Genomic DNA, 23,640 nt, shown 5'->3' with positions numbered 1-23,640 from the left:
TTCCACACTAATTTAAATAATTTGCACTTGGCAGCTATCTTGAGCTGCAGTTCAGCAGGAAACCAGCACAAATGTCAGATACTTACCAAGACACAAAAACAGTTGAGATTTTCTGCGTATGCAGCTGGTATTGATTCATGTAGACGATTGTGTTATGATAGAAATGCATTAGGTGATGTATACAGCAATACATTCTTTCTCTTTGGTTATTTTTTACAAAATTTCATCTCGTGCTGTAGGTAAAAATGTTTTTATTCAGTAGAATCCAGCAGAGGTTTTTCTTCCAGAGCCATCCAGTCATAGGAAAAGGCATGCAACAGGCTTCTTGTGTGCATTGACATGAGTTATCAGCTTTGTGGGAAATCCCTGTAGTTGAAAATGAATTATTGTTGCACAGTTTTCTTTGAATGGTGTAAATATGAACTGTCCGTAATAATAGTGAATAGGGAAAAAATCTCTGAAAAAGAACCGCTTAATATGGCAAGGATTGAAATTTTCAAGAGGTCGAGAGCTGCACTGTCAGATATTTTTTCTTTCTTACCTATTCATAGCCAGTATGAGGGTTTCTGACATAATTTAAGGATGTCTTGTTTCTGTCCCTTAGTCTTCAGTCTCTTCAGTGTTTCTCTCTTTCTTGTCACTGCTGTATTCTTACATGACAAAGTTCAAACTCTAAAGTTTATTTAATTGAGTGAAACCACACCTACCTGGTTGTTTCAATATTCTTATAGACTGCTTTTATTGTGCTCTCTTGAGTTACATTTGAGGTTAATGTTTTTCCAGTTATTTTCAAGAAAGGGACATACAGAATCTGCTGACACACTCTTTGTGTGGTGTCCCACATGCTATTGGTTTTCATACATAAGATTACTGAAATGCCAGTTCTTTCAGAAATAGGGGACTACTGAATAACATGAGTTAGCCTTCAAAGAGTTCATTTCAATACTGTGAGCTTTCATATGTGAATCCTTGAAATATATGAAGCAGGAGTGTAGTGTAATCTTAAATTTAAATTTTCTAGTGTTCTACTGGGGCATTACCACAGAGTACATCTGTCTATAGTTGCTGTGTAGAAACTGACAGCTGCATAGTGGAGACGTGTTTAAAAATTTCCTATACATATTTGATGTATTTTGGGTTTGCTTCACATTGTATCTAGCAACAATTACCAAAAGCAGATTGTTGGTTTACCTAGGAAATTTTGGTGACAGCAGAGATTGGTGTATGATTCTTGAAGGTTGGGCATGTCAGGTCTTAACTGTGATAATTTTAATGACCTTTTCAAATACACATTGTATACTTACCTTGCTCTTTTGTTACAAAGATGAATCCTTCTTGTCAGGGAAATATTTTGTGCAGTTATTACATTAGAGAAAAATGAAACTGATTAATGGATAAAAGGTAGATTTTACTGACCATTAAAAATCTGCCTGTATCAGTTGTATTAGTAAGATAGCAGATGGAACAAATTATTGTTTCAAGAAACCTTTTTTAACATTGTAAAATGCTAGATTATGATCAGATGGAATTTGCCTATGTACTTGGTGTTATTAGTCATCTCTAAGGTTTGTAAATTTAGGTTTTATAATTCATAGTTGCTGTTACAGTGCTCTCTATTTTAATTAGAAACTTAGTATTTAAAGTACACCATCCTAAAACAACCACTGTAATTTACCATAGAATCAGGATTTTAGATAGTGATTATTATAGTGCAGAATGTTGTGTTTCTATTATTTTTTGTTCAAGTGCAGTAGTAGAAAATTTCAGTGAAGTGTATAATTTACTTCATATTTTCACTGCCAGCTACACAGATTTTCTCAAGGTACTGAAACACATGTAAACAGGTATTTAGAATACGTATCACTGAAGTAGAATATTCACACAGTAAAAAGCACAGAGTGAGGGAATTCATAATTTCTTAATGCATACTTCACATATAGTTATCAGTATACAACAAAAATTCCTTATTAAACCTGTTAGTAAATGTTGGGCTGACTTTGTTTCTGTTCAACTACTACAAAGTGATGGCAAGTAACCTGTATATGAATTCCATTTGCATTTGATGGACTTTAATATTGTGATGAGGACTTAAAACTTAATTTGATATGATAAGAGTAGACATTGTGTCTGGAGTGAAATGGAACACAGTTCATTTTTTTATTTCTTGAGTACTTGATTTCTAATGAATCTTTGCCTCTCTGGAACACAGGCCAATTTGGCTAAAAGTTAGGCTTCATATGCACAGCATTCATTACCATTCACTAAATGGAGGAAGTGAAAGTAAAACATGCATATCTAAGAAACTTATGTCTTCGAAGTAAATAAAAAAACTAAAATAAAGGTTCCTCAGTGAAGAAAGGCCCCAAATTGGTATAATTTCTCTTGTGGTTAGCATAGACAGGAATGACAGTATATGTGTGTGTGTGTGTGTCTATATATGTATATATATATATATATATTGTGTGTGTGTGTCTATATATATATATATATATATATATATATATATATATATATGTATATATATATATATATAAAAATTAATATTCATTAATCAAGTGCAACAAATTCACTAAATCTAATTACAGATCCACAGTCCTGATTTATTGTATTGAAATACATATTGATTGTTTCATGTGAAGTCTGATTTGAAATTTAATTATTTGAGCACTTAGTGGTGTCCAAGAACTTTAGCTACCTGACTCCAGGAGGTTTGGAAACATAAAACATTTTAAGGTGTATTTGCAAACAAACAAAGTATTAGAGATTGTGAGAAGATTATGAAGGCCTAAAAGGAGTTATTCCCTGGATTGTTAAATTTGTCAGTGTGGAGACATGGGGAGTACAGGAGTCTGACTGTTCAGTTGTCAGGATATGTTTGGTTAATTGGTCTTCTAGTAGGTTGATAGGCCACTGGGAAATGTAGGACCATTTGTTAAGAAAATAAAGCAAATTAAGGAAAGAAATTAGGAGGGGAAAAAAAGAACTCCATTGCATTTCTTAATTTCTTTTTGGCTCACTCAAACTTTAGACAGGAGTTCTGCCAGGCCTATGAAAATTTCTGCCAATTTAATTTCTGGGAACGTTTTGAGAGATAGGGGAGGGGTTTTGTAATACACACAGAATAAAATTAAGTGCATAAGGCAGAAAGATGGGGTAAGAAGCTATTTTATGCCAATCAACAATCACAGTGTGTTTTAAGAGCATAAACATTCCTTCTGGTTTTATTTCATATAAATAATCATAGTATTAACTTCCTGACGATGAAAAATCCTTTTCCTATTTCTTGATTTATGTTATTAAAATAGGGGGAATTTTGAGCAACATAGTTGAGGGTGGTGGGGGTTGATGAACACCTGGTTAAATGGCAATGTGGTGGTTTTTTCAAGGCTTGTGAGGTGTGTGCATACATAAGGTACATTATACACTAGTATTCTGGAAATTTTTCTTGGGTCTTAAAAATGTTACTATCTTTGAAAGTGATGTCTTTTGGGTTATTTTTAAAATATTAATTATTAGCACCCAACGTACAATTGCTGTGTCTTCTAAGATGATTATAACCAAATCTTCTGTAACAATAAACAAATATTTCTGGAAGCCCTTTTGTTTTTCTTGATGCTGTAGGAATTGTGGAGCCTTTTCTTGTATTCTAGTGCTGCTTTTTTTATTTTTCTCTTTTTTTTTTTAATACTTAGCTCATTTCTTGGCCCAGGTTTGGCTTTGTAAAAAATTAAATGTCATAGTCCCCTATGCGCTTCATTTGTGACATTTAAGACTGTTTTTTTCTGTGTGGTACAGATGGTAAACAGAACTGTGGGATTTATTGAAAATATCTAAAAAAAGTTAGTGAATTTGGAGATTCACACTATACTTTCTGTGTTCTTAATTTATTTAAGAAGATGCTTGGCATGGTGCTGTGGCATAGATGACCTACCTTCAAATTCACAGGCTTAGGTACGGTGAAGTCCCCTCTTACCAGAGATACTGTGTATCAAAGTGGATCAAGTGAGCTGACCTGCTTGGAACATAGAATAGTTTGGGTTGGAAGGGGCCTTTAAAGGTTATCCAGTCCAACCCCCACATACCCACAGGTCTGACTGAAGAGGTGGACAATAGAAAAGGTTAATGCAGTGGCTCCACCAGCAGCGTCAGGCACTGAACCTGGCAGGCAAAAGCACCAGTCACTTGTGGCCCATTCTGCTGTGAGTGGAGAGTGGGACAGTTTACACAGTGTGATTGGCTGCAGATTAATGTCTCTCAGAGAAGGTTTGTGTGTGGATTTGTGCTTTGTGGTGGCTTTTCTCCTTTTCCCCTTTTTCCATTCAGTGAAAACAGATTAGAGTATGCATTTGCATGCACAGAGAAATGTCCTTCATAAAGAGTAATTACGGTAGCATGTAGTTGTCCTCTGTATCATGCACACAGTCCGGTATTTGGGGATAGTTTAAATTGAATAGCTCTCTGCTATGTTTCTCATTGTAGTACCCAGATGTAATTTCTTTGGTGTGCACAGGGGAAGTCTACACATTTAGAAGATAGCCCATACAAATAAACATGTAATACTCAAGAACAGGTAAAATTGAAGCCAAGTTGCTTTGTTTTGTTGCTACCAAAACAGTGGTCATTGGTCACGCTGTCACTTTGACAGGCCATACTATCCTAATGTGGTAATGCTCCCATTTTGATTTCATTTTCTCTTCTTTTATTCTGTTTTCTTCCTTGACTTTTCCTTTTTCCTTTCCTTCCAAAGCTGTAACAATGCTCAGAAATTACTTCCTAACAGCATAGCATTAAAAAAAAAATGGAGACACAAGCAGATGCTGAGAACTAACCTTCAGCTGATAAGCATGGCTAACTCCTGAGCTCCCTAAAAAAAAAAACTGTGTTGAATTCTTTGTTGAGGTCTGAGGGGAAAAAAGCAACTGTAGAATCATCTCATTAGACACAAAGATATGAACATGCAAGTCAGCCTTATTTTGACTCTTTTGTTCAGTTTTGCCTAAAAACAGCAAAGCTGGGCTGGTATTTAATAGCTCTTGATTATCTTGAGGATGCTTCAAGCACTGTCAGGTTGACTGCATGAGCAATGAAACATCTCATTTGGTCTTTCCACATGCTGTCGATGAAGCCAGGAGGAAAATCTTAGCATAGCAAGCACTGTTGATTTTTGCTAGGCTGGAATAATTTTTTAGTATGATGTTTCAATCTCAAAGGACTCAGGTCATGCACTCCCTCACGTACTCTGTGAGCTATCATAGAAGGAGGCTGTAAAGCACTGGGTCTTTTATACTGAATCACAGGAAGTTTTAATCTCACACAGAGGTACTGCGTTAAGTATCTCTCAAGGTAAAAAAGGCCTGGAAAATTAGGACTGGGAATGCAGCTGAGTAATTTACTGAAGTAATTAAAAGATTTACATTTTACTGTGATGTCCTGTCCGTCATCTCCAGAGTGGCAGATCTCTGCCTTGGTATTTCTTTCAAGTAGCAACTGCAGTTTCATTTTCTGTTCCCTATCCTAGAAAGAGGAACAAATTATGCACCGGTTTTCCTAAATAGCTGTAGAAGGCAAATAAATGCTAAATTATTTTTAGTAGAATCAGATTGCTGGACCTGCTTACATAGGAGAACTCTGGAGTTTTTTGTCCATCTGTTTCCTTTTCATTGGATGGCATACCTAAAATTTGTGTTCTCACAATTACAGGGAAACCCTTACTTTCAATGAAGAAAAATCTGTGTTGATAAAAGGTCTGTGTAAAATTCTGTAGATAGTAATTTCCAAAAGTTAGTTCCATTCAGGAACATCTCGGAAATGGAGCAGCCTTTCTTTGTAGGTGCCAGGTCCTGCTGGGCTGCTCTGGAAGACTCCTAGGCACTAGGATTTTCCTGCAGTGTATTGATAAATAATTATCATGCTTTTTCAATATGTAAGTTGTGAATTAAAATAATATATATTGATTTATGTCTTTAAGAAATTTCTAAAGATTTTTTTCATTTATATCAGGATTTTGTAGGTGAGAAAGTAAAAAATCCTCAAATGGAAAAAAGTTGTTTAAAAAAATTTGTTTCTTTCTTAAGGATGTTAACTGTTTGGGCATAAATTAGTAAAAAATGTTTGGAAAAAAATTCTGATCTTAAATCCTCTTAAGTAATTTTTGTCAAAGTAATGAGAAGTGAATGGTTCTAATTATTACTGACCTTCTATAGTAATTTCTGGGATCCTAAATTACATACTATTGGTCTGTATGTGATTCAGGCACTTAAAGCTTGTATTTTGCAATCATGTTTTATGTATCATAAATTATATAAACCAAAGCTGATTCAGGAATTCAGTTTGTAAAGTTAGTTTTGAATTTTTCAGATTTTGAGTTTGCACTTTTTAATGGCACTTTCTACTCTACTGCTTCATCAGTCTGTACCACTGGAACAGCTGATACTGTCTTAGAAGAAGTAGTAAAGTTTTTTTTGAGAAATGTTTCTTCTTGTATGATCCTATTTCGTTTTCGGAGTTTTCTGGAGTGTTTTCAAACTCCTCCACTAAGGTTGCCTCCCACTTGCATGTTTTAAAATGCCTTGAGCAATCATCCTACAGCAGAGCTCCTGCTGTAGTGCAAAGCAATGTATGATCCTTATCTTACGGAAGCTGTAGTTACTAAATGCTGATTAGTTTTCTTCTCTGTTGTGTAAATCAGATTTTGCTGTTGTATTAGAGTCTCATCTGATTTACCAGAGACACTTCTTACGCTCAGATTTGAAGAAAATTAGTAGTTACAAGATGAATTCTTTTACATTCTTTTGGAACCCATCAAACAGGCCATTCATTGAGCCACCAAACTGTATTTGTTCTGTGTCACTTAAATCTTTAAGGGTTAAGATTTTCTGGTTAGAATCTTGAAAGGTACCGCTCTTTAGTGTGTAGGTGCCACATCATGAGCTCATACTGAGCTGTCTTTGCTGTCCTTAGCCATGACCAAGTTTTAAAAGCTTTATTTCCAAGGGGACTCTTCACACCAGGCTTTGTAGTCTTTGAGTAACTGGCTTCCATTTTGTCTGCATACTGAAGACTGTTTTAAGTACTGGAAGCTTTGCTGTGCTCTGATATTCATCTGTGTATTCTGAAAAGAAGAATTGTCTTTAGTATTCCTACTGCACTTTAGAAATTACTGTTTGAAGTAACATTTAAAGGGTTTCTCTTAGGGTCTTACTGCTCTTACTTTTGAAAAAACAACTTAGTGGATGCCTTCCTGTTTCTGCAGTCTGCCCATTTCCAAGGTTTGCATTTTTAGGAACACAGTAACTTTTGATGATTTATTACCTTCAAGTATTCCCTTGTCCTGTGTGTGCTTATCTGTATATATAAATCCCCCTAAATCAGTGACATCCCTTTTCTTACTCTTACTGGAGGTATTTTTAGCTACATTTCTAAACTGTGTTCTTGATGCATACATGCACATGGAGGTTTTATTCTGTGTTTTCAATGACTTTCAATATTTTCTTTTTCAAGAAAGAGGCCTGAATCAAAGTGAAACTTACTTAGATAGTTCCTTTAGAAACCTTAGGTTTTAGTGATAGAATATGTGGGACACTTGTGTCATTCTCACTGTCTCTGATACTACTGTAAGGATGGCTAATTTAATTGAAAGCTCTGTTTCCTTTCAGAGAGACTTAATGGCTTTTTCACTGTCTTCCAGGTTCTCATATTAACTAATATCATGCTGGGTATTTATCTCTTTGGATCCTAATTATTTTCTATTATCCTCAACATGGAATGGAATTCAATTAAATGATCATTTTGGAACGCAGAAAGACAATTTCATTTGAAGTAATTAATTTGGATCATGTTGGAGACACCAGCCATCCTTAAAACAAAAAACAAATAGAAATGAACACTCTTGGAGGAAGTCTTTGACACATATGAAACTATGCTCTTCATTCAATATATTGCCCCATTTCCGTAAGTTACAAAGTTGTACGTGTTGTAGTATATGTGACACACACTGGTCGCAGAGTTTTACCAGTCCCAACTTTCTTATTCCCAGAACATGTTCTGTGAGAACAGATTAGCTAAGAATGCTACATCTCCATCCTCTTCCCTTCCCCCAAAAAAACAGTCTCATCTTCCTTGGAGAAATGAAAACTATCAGAAAAAAAGGGGTTTTTTTTAATAAAACACACATTTTCCTCTACTGTATATATATTTTAATGAAAAGTAACATCAGTGGTTCTGGGTAAGTGCACAAGTCGTGACTGAAAATGAGACTAAATAGTGTTGTAGAAGTGCTGGTGTACTGTGTGCAGTCATTGTTTGAATGCCCCCAGGTTTTTTAGTGGTTGAATCTCAGCCCTACAGTTCTAGTTTTAGGAGAGCACTTCATCTTATATTTGCATGTGCTTGGTTTTGCATCAAGCTTCGCATAGTACAGTATTAATTGCGTTAGAATAGTTTTCTGCAAGTTCTGCTTCTTTCTTTTTGTTTCAGCAGAATTGTAAGGTGTGATTACAGTCTGAAATGCACAATTCTGTATTCTGGGGCAGCATTTTGTACATTTGTGGACATGCTGTGCTGCTCTTTGGACTATACTGAGCTTTGTTCCTCTACCATGTTTTCCAAACTTCTACTCTCTTTTGGAAATTACCTTTTCCTGATTCCATTTATTTAGTATGGGCAAAAAGATTCCAACTTGCTTGATGTAGGTAGTCAGTGAAAGTTTTAAATGCAGCCTAAGAATAAACTGACACTGCTGAGAAAAAGTTAAAACTTCGCCTGATAAATACAGTTTTCAGTACAGTGAGAGACCTGTGGAAAAGTATCAGGCTGATCATCTTTGCCTTACTTTGTTTCTTCTTAGTTAGCTTTTCTTTATTTTCAAAATGATTGTGTTATGCTGCAATTTGCAAGGCAGTAAATTTTCCGTGTAAATTGAAGTTGAGCTGAAGATAAATGGCAGTAACCGTGCATTTAAGATTGATAGCAGACTTCATTGTTTGAGAATTCCCTTTTTAACTGAAAAAAGTTAAGTTCTGCCTCTTGAGAGTGGACTGCTTTTTTGAAGAAACTTAAGAACAGAGATTAAAAGTAAAGGAAATGAGCCACTAATGAAAGGCTTCTAGTTTGATCTTTAGGACTTCTGGGGGGAAGAGGAGGGTTGTCGTTCAGTGGTATCGATGAGGCAGTATGTGTAAGAAATATAGTACCTGACATAAAATTTCACTCCATGACTGTAGAGAAAGCTCATTTGATCTAACAAAATCATGAGCTTGTGGAAAGTTGTAAGCAGGATGAGTTAGGTCTCATGGATTTTCTTTATTTGGCCTTCTAAATTATATCTACTGATTCTATAAAATGCAAGTTCCTTAAAGCAAATGGATATCTTTAATTTCACTTACTCTAGCAGCTACAGGACACTGGGTGTTTCATGATTCATGAGAAAATAGTTCTATAATGATATAACAGAAACCAAGTTGTGTAGTATATGTGATCTTTTTTTGCACATCAGTGCTACTGCCATAAAGTGCTTAGGTTTTATTGCCTCGTTTTTTTCTGGCAAGTGAGAAGGTCACTTGTGAACCACTTCATCTATGACTAGATATGAGTGTGTTTTGCTTAAAATAAGCCTTGAGATTTTCCTTTCTTAAAATAATGCCTATTCCTTATACCTTCTGAAATGTGAACTGTATAAACTGGAGTATCATGGTTTGAGTAAGCTCCTGTCATTTGGGGCTTGATGCTCAGGAAAATTATTCCTGCTGATAGATTGCATGTTCTTTGTTTTTTGAACTTCCACAAGCAAGAGAGAAATATGTCTGGGAAGCTCTAAATTCTTTTGCACTTTAGTATTTCTTTTTTGTCAAAAATACTCTGGGGTTTTTTTCCTCACTTACCATAGTTTAACCCCAGCTGACAACCAAGTACCACCCAGCCACTCTCTCACTTCCCAATCCTCAGTCCTCACAGTGGGATGAGAATCAGAAAAAGGTAAAACCTCTGGGTTGAGATAAGAACAGTTTAACATTTGAAAAAAGTAAAATATAATAGTAATAATAATATGAACAAGGAATAAAACCCAGGAGAAACAAGTGATGCACAATACTGTTGCATAGCACCCAGTAACCAATGCCCAGCCCTGTGATCAGCGCCTTCCAGCCAACTCCCCTCATTTTATCTATGGGACATGGCACTCCATGGTATGGAATATCCTTTTGGCCAGTTTGGGTCAGCTGTCCTGGCCATGGCTCCTCTCAGCTTCTTGTGCACCTGCTTACTGACAGAGACACTGAAAAGTCCTTAACTTACTGTCAGCACTGCTCATCAACTCAAACATCAGTGTGTTACAACATTCAAATCAAAATACATCACTCTACCAGCTGCTCAGAACAAAATTTACTCCATCCCAGCAGAAACCAGGACACCACTGTTAGTAACTATTCTACAGATTGATAAAACAATTTTTACTGTAATCTGAAGTGAATTGAGTGAGTCATTAAACTCACAGCTTATATTTAAAGTAGAATAGGCCTGTACTGCCACCTCAGAGAGCTGTCTCCATTGCTATAGTTGCCTGTTTCTGCTGTGTCCCTTTTTCTTAACTTCAGCAGTCAGTCGATCACATGGTTGCTTTGTCCAGTGTGTTGCTGAAAACTGGCTCCTTACCATTTCTTGGTACTGACTTGTTGACAAAGAGAAGACACCATTGCCAGGGACTGAGAGTGCCAAAATGCCCATTTTGGTGACAATGCAGTCATAAACTGATTGAAATAACAAAAATATGAAGCCACTTTTGTCCTGGGTGTGCATGTACAAAACAAATGTATGCAGAGATAAGCATCCAAGTCACATTTGGCTTATATATGGGTAAATGTTTTGCACATGCTCTTAATACAGGTACTTCTTTCCACTTTCACAGTCCACTGGGAATGTGAACTGTGCCCTTGTTCTGGCAGCAATCATTACTTGATCTGTCTTCCTGTTTAAAAGTCAGTCTGTGATCTGACTTGTTTCTGCTGATAGCTGCTTCACATTAGCTAGGTGCCTGAGCGATAACTTGAGTAATGTGTCTCCAGCTTGTGGCAAGATGAAAACAAAACAGTTTATACATCTCACTTGAAAGATAAATCTGACAGGATATTGAAGAATAACAAGTATTTTTTGCAGAGACGTAAGAGATGTCCTTTGCAGAATGGTTTTTTTTAGCTTTTAATTTCAAATGCCATGTGAAATGTACTGTGATAATTTAAATTCCTCTATACACTTTTACATAAAGCATACTCTGTAAAGCACAGTCTAAGACCAAACTCCTCCTTAATCTGCAGATATTTTTATCAACTTGCTGAGAGTGAGAACAAGATTAATTCATACCACTGATGAATAGTTTGGTGCTTGTCACTCAGGACATTGCTTCCTTTACCATTTTTCTTCTGTAGGAAATCAAAGGCAAATATAGAAGTTACAAAACAAACACTCTTGATTGAATATTTACAGTGTAAAATAAATGACAAGGAAAGAGAATGCTTATACGTAAATCTTTCAGAACCTTGAGTAAATATACTCCTTTTTCTCTCAAAAATGTGAAATTGTATTGGTAATCCAAATGGAAGGTCTCCTGGGGTGGAGGGGAAAAACCCTATAAGTCACTATATGGAAATACTTGAAAAATTACTGGATTGTAAAAGGTAACTTGAAAGTTCCTTAGTTATCAGCCTCCTTTGTAGCAAACAGACTGGAAGAATTCATAAAGGGAATTCTGCCATAATTGTTTTACAGTAAAAGGCTCTGTGGAGGGGCAGGTGAAGTTACATAACCTACTTTGACTGTGTCTGAATGTACAATGATCATGATGGCCTTCAAGTCTTTGGTGGTGGTAAGGATGGCTGGGATGGGTAGGTCTTTCTTGTGTTGGGAGTGGCATGCCCAGAATTGAATTTGTTTTAAAATCTTGTTCTCTTTGTAGCCTGCAGTTTGCAGTGGCTGATTGCAGGCTGGTACCATTGCCTTTGTTGAGTGCATTTCTGATCGTATTCTAGAGTTTCTGTGGGAATCTTTCCATGTTAGTCCTAATGGCCACACCACCACATACACTCGCACACACCTGGAAAGTCTTCAGAATGCTATCTTGAAACTTTTCATTTGCCTCTTTAATAAAATATAGAAATGGCTTAATAAGGACAATACTGTTTGCGTAGCAAACCCAGAGCTGGATTGGCAACAGCCCATCAAATAAGTGGATTGTAATATGAAAGCCTTTTTAATGTTTTCCTTACAATTATGAAATTAAAATGTAATATCCTTTGATGTATATAGACTTCTGTTAGGGGAAGGCTAATTAAAAACAGTACCATGCATATTATTGATTATTGGTGACAGAAGACAATCATCATCATGTCAGTCAGTCTGAATTTACTAAAATGGAAAGACTACCAGGAAGAATTAGATAGTGTCATGGAGAAATCCATATCAGTCTTCCAGTGTTTGAAAAGGATTTTAATGATTACACCATTGCATTGAAATAAGCCTTTTGGTGACTTGGTAATCTGCCTGATTTGTAACATTTTATTTTCTTGGGTTTTTTCCTACTTAGCTTTTGCAATGTGATTGTTTTAGTAGTTGGAAACATTACTGTAAAGACTGATTTGATACTGCTGTTAGTATTTCCCATGTTACAATCTCTGCTTGCTTTTTTTTTGTACCTTACCTAAAGGTTCATCCTGTTTTTAAAATCTGGACAACAGGAACTTCCTATTTATAATAGTTCCTTGAAATCACATATTTTGTTAACATTCACATTCTTTTTCATCACACCAAAATACTTGAAGAACAAAACAATGATGATATGTTGTGTAAATACAAAAGGTTGTTAATGAAAATGGTGTGGTTTCCAGTTTGATGCAGTTTATTTTTTGTGTTATGCTGCAGGTCTATCAAATGGTTTTGGAGATGAAAGTAAAGAGAGAGCATTAGATGATACTCCAGGAAGAAAAGTGGAACCTCGTCGCCGCTGTGCATCAGAATCTAGTATTTCATCTAGTAACAGTCTCTTGTGTAACTCAAGGTAAAACTGTAAATATGAAATACAGATTTGAGATTGGATATATCAGTTTTCTATAGTGCTTGTGACCTGACCCACATTGGAGGATTGCATAAATTTTGGAAAAAAGAGTCTATTTCAATTTTCTCAGTTATGTCAGATCTGAGATACCTTTCAGGATTGCTGGGATTCTTCTGTTGAATTCAGGTTATTGCATATCCAGGCAGTTGCATTTTTAAACTGACTGTGCTTTTCTTGCTCTGTAAAGATACAGATATGTTTTTGCATATAGTGTCTTGGCTTAATTGCCTTCCTAATCTGGAACACCAAAAATATATGTGTTTATTTTTGTGAGAGCAAGAGAGAAGCAACTTACAAAGCAGAGTCTTGTACACAAAAAAGGTAGTTTGATGGCTTTGGAACTGTGGGTGATCAGTCTGTGGATTGCTGGGTAGGTACTACAGTGTTGATAGTAACTCTGTGCCAGCTGTTGACTTTCTCTCCATGGAGTCTGTTGTTAAAGGCAGGACTGTCAGAATGGACACTTCTGCCACCATTGATGTCTCCATCACCAATGGTGTATCTTCTGAAAGAACACTGATTTCTGGGTGAAAGTTAGCTGTCTCCAGTCCTGAGCTATGAGGATGGGACGTACACGAGAGTATAGTGTAAATTGTTAGACAGAAAAGAGGACTTTATTCATGTGTTCGGGTAAAGAGAATGGTGTTAATGCAGTCATGTCAAAAAGACTTTCAGAAACAAAGATAATTTAATATTCCATCTATTTTAAATGTGATATTCTAGATTAAATTGTCACTATAATTGTTGTTCTGATTCTATGATTTCTTGAAGAAAACTCAAGTGTGTAGAAAACAATTTTCCCATTTTGAGTAGACATTTCACAATGGAAAGACTGGAAATTGTAGTGAAAAATTAAAGAGAATAGTTGTGTTTTCTGTGTAGTAGAACTGTTGGAGCAGTAGAACTATCTTTTGCTGATAACCAGGCAATTCTGTGTATGAAAATAATCAGAGTTTTGGCTTTTATGTCATTTGTATTTGTTACTCAAAATATTTTTAGAGCCTACTCCAGTGATTTTACTCTGTACTGATGAAATTTAAATTCTCGTTCAAAATTTTGATTTATAGTGAACAATGTTAATTATCAACTAATGATTTTAATGTTAATACTTTTGTAGTTTTAGTCTCCCGAAGTGTGGTAAAGGTAAACCTGCCCTGATACGGAGACACACGCTGGAAGATCGAAGTGAACTGATATCATGCATTGAAAATGGAAACTATGCCAAAGCAGCAAGAATTGCAGCTGGTAACTATAAATAATTGAATTCTTAATAGTATTGTATAATTTTGTCCATTTATTTGACAGATTCTAACATTTTTATTTTTACTGCTTAAATACATTAAGCCTTCTGAAAGTGTTGTTATCCTTCCAGAAACTACTGAATTCTGCTTTTGGCTCTTTAAAGACTTTTTAAATAATAGCATCTGACTCTGATTTTGATGAATTTTTTCTCCTTGCTTGAGGAAATAAAGAGGTTTTGAAATAAAAAAATATGATTTTTCTTTTACAGATCTTGTTAAAGAATATTAGTAATCCTATGTTCTAGATTAGTAACTCCTTACTACCATGTGGAATAAACTCTGACTAGGAAGAATTCTGAGACTCTTACTTGTATATACACCTGAGAAGTCTCTGTGTCTGGCTGCATGCATCCCATCAGCTTGTGTATGATTTTCTATTCATCATTAAAATACCATTTTCTTTGCAGCTGAGAACAGTGTAGATTTCTTTCTTGTAAGCTGTCCTGAAGAAGAGGACTTGAACTGTTTTTATGTACCAGACACAGTTCTACATACATATTTTTGAAACAGTCTGTAAATGAAGGATGAATTAATTGAAACTGTCATGATTCTTTCTAACTGACATGTGAATACTTTAGAAACTGTTACTAACAGAGCAGAGAAACAGAACTTACTGTGCAGAGTGACTGAACTAATTTTTTTTATGTGATCACTTTAAATACTTTTTTCATGCTATTTCTACTTTTAAATGGTCTTAAAACACTTTTTTGCCCTGGTATGTTTCTGTAATGTTAAGCCAGAACATGTATCTGCATGCCACCTTTCATTATAAATAAGCAATGCCCATTTGAAATGCACTTTCTCTCAGCAGTACATATTGCCTGACCGCTGAAAGAAAGTGCAGCTGCAGCCCCTGAACTGTATCTTGGTACCACATTTCCCCATACAAGAAGTGCTGCCTGACATTTACAGCCTGTGAACTTGGATAACTTTTCCCCCTTTGATCACCACCCCTAGTTTCATCTTGAGGTTGTAGCTCACTGTCTTCTGATCAGTCTCTGGATGTTATCTGGGGGACCAGTTGTGGTTTTGGTTGACTGAAAGGCTTACGTCTGTCTCAGGCTTCAATCCATTGCTGAGCAGCAGAGAAAATTGAGGATTCTGTAGAAGGGCACAGTAACGTAAACTCAGTTGTTTGAGTTTTTGAGAAGAAATAAAACACTATTGCCGCTGCCTGGAAACCTGTTGACATTTTTGAACTTGACTGCAGGAAAGAGCAGGGCAGAGAGACCAAGAAAACTTGTTAAAAATAAATGGAAGTCAATATGCAGGTTAGAATTTAGGCATAAGAATAGAAAGGTGTACCAGTATTGTTAAGTTATGAGGTGCTAATCTCAGTGTGGGTATCCAGGTATCCAACACTTGGAAATATATACCGTGCAAATTGCATCTTGAAAACCATCACCTCTGTGACAGGATTGTCATCACAGTAAAAGAAACTATTATTTGAAGTACCATAATTTTATGTTTTCTTTGGAGTATTTTTCAAAGGGAAAGAATTATTGGAATTTGGCAAACACTTCCTAAGAACTAAGATGTTTTAGATATGCTATTTGTAGTTTAGATATGCTATTTGTAGAAGTCTAAACTCTTGTTCTTTATCTGTAGGCTTGGAAAAAGTATTAGTATCATGTAAAGAGCTCTTATGAATACTACCATGTTTTTATTGGTATGTCTGTGAAAATTGGTATTAGTGTTTGGGTTCTAAGGATCACAAGCTATTGATTAGGAAACAACTGCAGATTTGTGTGAGGTTTCATTCTGGAACATTTTAATTTTATATTTCTTTGTTCTTAGAAGTTGGGCATAGCAGTATGTGGATTTCAACTGATGCTGCAACATCTGTTCTTGAGCCTCTAAAAGTAGTATGGGCCAAATGCAGTGGATATCCCTCTTACCCAGCTCTGGTAAGTGCCCAGCTTCCCAAAAGTACAGTAGTGACTGTTTCTGGTCTGAAAACACCATGCGCAAACTTAAGGTAATTGGCAAATTCCCATTCAGGTTGAATAAAGGTGACTTATTCTGCCCTCTTTACTATGCACTGAGTTTGTGAAGTTACTGTGATACCAGATTTTAAGTCAGTAATTTCTGCTACCCTGCCAGCCCTTTGAGATGTGCAATACTCCTGTGTTGTGCAGCTAAGCCTCCTGCAGCCACTCGCTCACTCCCTGTGGGTGGGAGGAGTCGGAAGAGTGCAAGTGAGAAAACTCTTGGGTTGAGATAAAGACAGTTTAATGTCTTAAAGACAATGGAAAGCAAAAGCCATGCACACAAGCAAAGCAAATTCATTCACCACTTTCCATGGGCAGCAGGTTTTCAGTCATCCCCAGCAACACAGGGCTCTTTTACATGTGGCTTGGGAATACAAACACCATCACACTGTCACCATCACACACCATGTCCCTTCCTACAAACACCATCACACACGATGTCCCTTCCTTCCTCCCCCAGCTCTGTATACTAATTATGATGCCATATGGGATAGACTATCCCTAAAGTCACTTGGGGTCAGCTGCCCCAGCTGTGTCCTCTCCTGACTCCTTGTGGAGTCGGGAGAGGACACAGCCTCCTCACTGGTGGGGCAGGGTGAGAAGGGGAAGAGGCCTTGACTCTGTGTAAGCACAGCTCAGCATTAACAAAAACATCTCTATATTGTCAATGCAGTTTTCAACCCAAATCCAAAACAAAGCCTCTTACCACCTACTTTGAATTGTCTCTATCCCTGCTAAAACCAGCATACTTCTCTCAGTAGTCTTTGTTTCTACATTATATATTAATTCTACTGCAAAATTAGTATAAAAATACTCTTGATGCTGCAACTCATTAAAGAAACAAAACCTCAATAGCTGGAATAAACTGACTGATTGCAGCCAATTGTGAATGATGTACTGGAATCTTAAAGCTGTTGTTAGTAGAGGAGATACATACGTGTGTGTTTGTTAATAAAGAAGAAGCAGATGCAGATCTGCTTACATCAAAGCTTGCAGAGAAAATATTGATGAGGTGTTTGGCTTTAGGCTTTTGGGGGTTATATATGATCAGTGCATACATTGGCTTGATTCATATACAAGTCTGGACAATCACAACTTTTAATATGTGTGTTCTAAAGACAACGTGAAATGTAATCATACAGAGTCAGGCTAAAACCTCTGGAGGTGGAATTCAGAGCACTTGAGTTTAAGTACCCTCAATGGGTGACTCAAAGACACGTGGGTCAGATGCTGAAAATTTGGTGATGGTCTCTTTAAAGATGTTAGCACTAGATTTTAAACTGATGAAGACCAAAGGGTTCCTTTGCTGCCTTCTCCTTTATGTCAGCATTGGTGTTTCTGAGAGTGGGATAAGTTAACTGAGAAGTTCAACTTCTGTTAAGAGCAGAAAATTCTTCTGATTTCTACAAGCTTCCCACAGTATTAACTTTCTATTCATTTGTTTCCCAAAGTCTGTTTATTGTGGATTAAGATTGGTGCCAGTGTGGATAGTTGAAAAACAGGAGTTGATAGAGCAGGAGATGGGTGGAATAGGTATGGAATAAAAACCTTTCTTTGGGTGGAAGCTAAGCACTTCATAATGCTGTGAGCTGCCTGCAGAGGAGTTTTCCATCAGGTTGGTTAGTTTAACATGAGCAGCATATTCCCTCTCTCCCTCAAGTTTTGTTTAGACTTTGTGACTGTAACTGCATGTTTTGCTGAAGACTGAGTCATTAAATTGGATATGCAAGATATTAGAAAGTTACATCTTTTTTTAGTTTTGTTTTTAAATTTTTGCCCCAGAGTTTGAGTATGGAGCATGTATTTTACCAAACTACTTATACTTTAACATAAGTTGGTTCTTTAAGTTATATGAATTTCAAACCCTAAAATTTGAGGCCAGTTACAGCTTCTAGAAATCATGGTTTGACTTTTTCATTCTAAAACCTGCTTGTTAGTCTCAGAGTTGTACTAAGTGGAATTCAAATGGGACTTCTAAGAAGAACTGAAATGGGTGAAAAATGCTTTTTCTGGTGTTTTCAATCAAGTCTGCCACTAGGTCTCCACTATGCCTATTCGGCTTATGTCAAAAAGTTGTGTGTAACACAAAGTCAGTTTATGTCCAATGGCTGTTTAGTTTATTATTTATTTCTTGTTAACTTCATTTGTAATACCTTCTTAAAATGAATGACATAATTTTAAAAATGAGGACCTGTCATTTCTTCTCTTTTACAGATTATTGACCCTAAGATGCCTCGTGTTGCTGGCCATCACAACGGTGTTACTATACCAGTGCCACCTCTAGATGTACTGAAAATTGGAGAACAAATGCAGACCAAATCAGATGAGAAACTATTCTTAGTACTGTTTTTTGACAACAAAAGAAGTTGGTATGTTATTGAAATGTATTATTTGATGCAGTGACCTAAAATTTTAAGAACCTGTACCTTTGATCTAGAAGAAAATGGAAACATTATTTTTCCATAAATATAATTCCTATGGAAGTATAAACTGTAAGGTTAAAATTTCATATTTGAGTCTATTTTTGGACCAAGGTATATATAATCACTGAAAGGTACCTTTTTATTGTCAGTTTGGAAAAAAATATTTTAAGTCATTAAATAGTCTTTTTTATTTACAGGTGGCTTTCATTTATTGACCTGATGAAATTGCTTCATTGCTTCATAGGTTTTTAAAAAGTAATAGTCACCCTTCATCATTGCTTTCTGAATTACAACACTTCTTCCCCCAGTCTGCTCAAGTGCATTTTCTTTGAATTTTTTACCTCTTTTTAATTCAGGGCTTTATTAACACCTTCATTTGAAGTTCTTAGTATTTTCTACATTCTTTTTCATCAAACCCTCTGTATTTCCATTTATTTTGGCATCAGCAATATGATATGTAGAGCCTGAAGGGGGATAATTCACACAACAAAACATTCTCTTTCCCTCCCCCATGGTCTTTGGTTTTAGGGCTAGTGGGGTTTTTCTGGGGAGGTAGGAGGAGACACACAAGGTTTTTTGGTCTTCTTTTGGTTGTTAGGGTTGTTTTTTGTTTTGTTTTTTCCTAGACATGGAAGCTTCCCATCTACCATTCATCAAGCTATGCATTTCTTTTCTATGTTCTCTGTAGATCCTCTCCTCTCCTAGTTTCCATACAGGCCAAGCTAACTGTAAATCTGTCCATGTCTCGTTTTTCTCTTGAATTTGCTTACTTTTAGCTATCAGTTTCCTCTTTAGACGATTATATGTGGCACTGAGTGATGCTGCCATTCTCCTGACTCCGTCTGTTCCAGTACGCTATCACTTAAATAAATTTTTGCTTAAAATTTATAACTGATGTTTGCTCTTCTACCCCTTAGATTTTTTTGGCATAATTTTTCTGTTCTTTGGTTATTTTTCTTAATTGATTGGTACTTTGTCTCAATTATCTTTGTTCAGTTGCTCAGGATTCCATGAGATCCTGTATTGTTCTGCCTTTGTTTGTGGAGAATATCTGCATTTAAACGTACTCAGCCTTGTTTCTCTTTTTCTTCTCTTACCGGTGTTGCCACTGTAATGCATGTTTTCCCTGGTCAGTTTCTTAATATTTGCTCTGATTGCTTCTTGATCTGGGGAGTCCTTTGCAGCTTAAACTTTTCTGATTAGTCTCTATATGTAGGTGGTCCTAAATCATATAAATATTGTGCAAAGTTGTCTGTAATGGGTACTCTGCATAGATGGAATGGAAAAGACTCAATACTTCTTCCAGCCCCTTTCCTCCCCTCCATCCTAACCCCACCAACTTGTTTTGGTAACAAATCTTTTACTGTGATTATTTTGGCACTCATAATTCTATCTCTGTTTTGTCTCTTTTAGTCTGGAACCCTGTGTTATTTTCATTCAATTGCAGGGTGTCTGTCACCTTCATTCTGTGATACCAGTGTCTATCCCCTATGGATTTTTATATTTGTTTCTTCTTCTTCCTCGCTTATATCTGGAGGACTTGCAAAGCTTTCTTTTAAAAATACTTTCTTAAAACTTCCTCTGATCTGTATTAAAACTGGTAATGGTTAGACTGATGCTTTTCATGCTGTTATCATACTGTCTGTGTCTTTGTACTGACTTCACATTTTATTTCAGTGTGTGTGCTCAATACAATAGGGCTCTAGTTTAGGGTCCTTTAAGAAAATTAAAATATTTCAATAGCCAATTTTATTTATTTAAAAGAAATTTTTTTACATATTTGACTGTCTGATTTCCTATTGGTTTGGCTTCAAATGGTCTCCCTCCCAAACTAATGTTTTTATACAAAAGGAGGTCTTGTGCCTTTTGCAGGATTGGGATTGCAGACTACAGTAGCATATTTTAAATATATTCATTAATTGACCTAATTTTTGTTTTCCTCAATGTGTGTAACTTTGGAAAACAGGATTACAATCAACCTTTATGAAAATGACATAAGTTTAATTTATACTTTTAAAGTAAATATTTAGAATGCTTTAACTAGAAGAACAGGATGTAGACCTTTTTCCATTATCAGATCTCCTCCATGCCCAGAATTTGAAGGAAACGTATGGAGCTTGCAACAGAAAAGTACCCTGAATACAGAGCTAGTGGGATTTCATACACTGCAGGGTAAAAGCATGCTAAAGCAGAACTTCCTTGCCAGCTTAGCTTTCCCCATAAAGAACAAATTGAGATGCCTGAAATGCAAGGCAAACATCCATCATCTGAAAACTCCTTATTTTGATGGAAGGGAAAGAATGAAGAGAAACAATACTGCGTCAAGTGAATCTTGAGCCATGTCCACTGTTAGCTGCTGCTGCCTGTTCTTTAACTGCATCAGTTTTTTAGGCTTAGTTTTTTTCTGTTGATACTTAATCACTAAGTGCATATCACTGAATTGGAATGTGTTCTGTGTTTTATGGAAGAGATTTTCTTAATATTTCATGTTCTTTAAATATTTAATGCAAGTAAGCACTAATATAAGGTGTTTTATTGTTTTGTTTAAGATAGTAAAGCTGATCTGCGAGATGAGAAACACGGCATAGTAGCCCTGACATTTCTGGACAGACTTCTTGATTTTATTCTATATTTAACAGATTTATTTTTTACCTTTTTTTCACAGGCAGTGGCTTCCCAAATCCAAAATGGTTCCCCTTGGGATAGATGAGACCATAGACAAGTTAAAAATGATGGAAGGACGTAACTCGAGCATACGAAAAGCAGTAAGAATTGCTTTTGATCGTGCTATGAATCACCTGAGTCGAGTCCATGGAGAACCAGTCAGTGACTTCAGCGATATTGACTGACAGAGATTCTCTAGCAAGGCATGAAAAATACCAGAGACTTGAACTCTACTAATGAACCTCTTTGTCTAAAAGAATGTATTGAAGATACAACCCCTTAATTGTTGATTCAGTGGCTGAGTTCTGCAAACTTGAAATAGTTGAGCAATTCTTCTAAATCACCATTGCCATATTGATTAATTATTTTATTGTGTTGTAGATTGGAGGATTTTCCACTAAACCTGTTAAAATGTCTTGTTCATAGTGTTCATAATTGTACATAAATGTATATTCAACACTTAACTTATTCTGATTTTAGAAGTAGCTCCTTAATTCCTTTTATAATTTTGTTGGGGAGGGAATTGTTTTTTGTTTTTTCCATGCTTTTTACTTTTTTTTTTTTTTTTTCTTTCTTTCTGAGGTTAAGTTACCTAAGCACCATCTTCCAGCTTGAGGTGTTTAGTAGATTTTAAAGCCTAATATCAAAATGGCATCAAATATATGTTTGCCTAAATCATATACAGTATGGTGCTGCTTGTATCATTTCTTCCTTGGTCTGTAGCTTCTGAAAAAGACTTTTGAATGTTTGTGTAAATTGTTGCTCTTTGCACAAAGTACCACATATTTAAGATTGATGTAAATTTACAATTACAAATATGTATTTTAAGAAAGGAAGTTGCATTATTTTGGAGGGTACTTTGTGAAAAAGACATCAATAAAAATTATACTATGTACATCACTTGCAAATCACCAAAAACACTCCATTGTTGCCCAAAATGACTTAAGGTTGTTACTGTTTTAAACAAACCTGGCTTAAAGCCTGCAAGCACATTATTTCTTTCAAAACCATATCCCATATATCTCCCATTGGTTTAATTTTGTTGATATGTGTGCCTCCCTGTGTTTTATTTATTGTAGAAAATGTATTAATTTGCTTTATAATGAAAAATAAAATTGACAAATATATTGATATGCATTTTTATACAGGCACATGAGAAGACAACTTGGTTTGGGAGAAAAATGTATTGGAAATTGTATAAAATAACTCGATGGTTTGTGTGTAATTTGGTTTTTGGTATCTTGTAATCTTTTGTTTCCAATGAGGGGATTTATGTAACTTTTAATTTAGAACACTTTGGTAGCAATAGAAACTTTGGATACATTTTTGTATGGTACATGTGATGTATATAGAATTAGTACTTTATTTTTATTTTTAAGAAGTAAAGCATTATGTTTGGGCAGGGGGAAGAAGGAGGGTGGGTTTCCAGAACTGCATTTTTATATTAAAAAGAAAAAAAAATAAAGTCAAGATATTGATTGTTGTAGCTACTTTATTCCTACCTTCACTGAGATACTGAATTTGTAACAATGAAAATGGCAAGGTATGTTTGCAATGTGATTTATAATGGCTCCATTATTTATAAATGCACTGTGTTTGAACTCTTTTGCAGTGATATCGTAAATACTGTACCAAGTTATATAATATGAAACACCAAATAATGCATATGAATGCACGAAGTATTTATGCCCAGCTTTTTTATAAAGGATTAGCAAATACAGCAAAACCAATACTTTTTAAATCTTTTTTTTAAAACTTCATTGAATAGCATACTTCATTGTTAAACCTGCTTGAATCTTTATTTTAAAGGGACAATTACTTTTTAAATAGTTTTTAATGTTTTTATTCTCTATTGTTTGTAATACCCCCGTAGAAGCTTGAAATAAAATTTCTTTCTCAACTGTAAATTTTGTCCTGAATTTAGCCCCTGAGATTTTGCTGCAGAGCCCATTTTCTTACTCCATGACTGAGCTGTTCCAGAGGCACTGGGCCGAGAAGCTGAATGTTCTCCTGTGGCACCCAGCATTGTCCTTACTGAGCCCTTGGCATAGGAGGTATTCCAGTAGCTGAGACCAGTTGCCTGTGATGGACCCTGGTAATTAGGGATGAGTTGGATAAACTTCACAAATGATCAAGCAAATAGTTTTCTCAGACTTGATGGC

General features: G+C 35.8%; 1 protein-coding gene across 5 annotated transcripts in view; it reads left to right on the top strand.

Moving 5' to 3' along the window:
• The window catches only part of BRD1 (bromodomain containing 1), a 58,229-nt gene extending 34,832 nt beyond the window's left edge, over positions 1–23,397 (top strand). For 2 of the 5 annotated variants that reach the window (XM_041405485.1, XM_041405488.1), the window contains 5 exons: positions 12,907–13,042; positions 14,217–14,344; positions 16,198–16,307; positions 18,606–18,760; positions 21,480–23,372. In XM_041405485.1, coding sequence (XP_041261419.1) covers positions 12,907–13,042; positions 14,217–14,344; positions 16,198–16,307; positions 18,606–18,760; positions 21,480–21,663 — 713 coding nt within the window. In that variant the 3' untranslated portion in view covers positions 21,664–23,372. Of the gene's footprint in view, positions 1–7,687; positions 7,899–12,906; positions 13,043–14,216; positions 14,345–16,197; positions 16,308–18,605; positions 18,761–21,479 lie in introns of those variants that run through there. The other 3 variants (XM_041405484.1, XM_041405483.1, XM_041405487.1) reach the window with 3 other exon arrangements.
• Positions 23,398–23,640: the final 243 nt, after the last annotated feature.

This window comes from Onychostruthus taczanowskii, unplaced genomic scaffold (assembly GCF_017590055.1).
Source record: "Onychostruthus taczanowskii isolate IOZ18803 unplaced genomic scaffold, ASM1759005v1 scaffold23, whole genome shotgun sequence".
In the NCBI taxonomy this organism is placed as follows: Eukaryota; Metazoa; Chordata; class Aves; order Passeriformes; family Passeridae; genus Onychostruthus; species Onychostruthus taczanowskii.
Note: the sequence above shows the minus strand (reverse complement) of the source record. Positions and strands in the feature narration are given on the sequence as shown.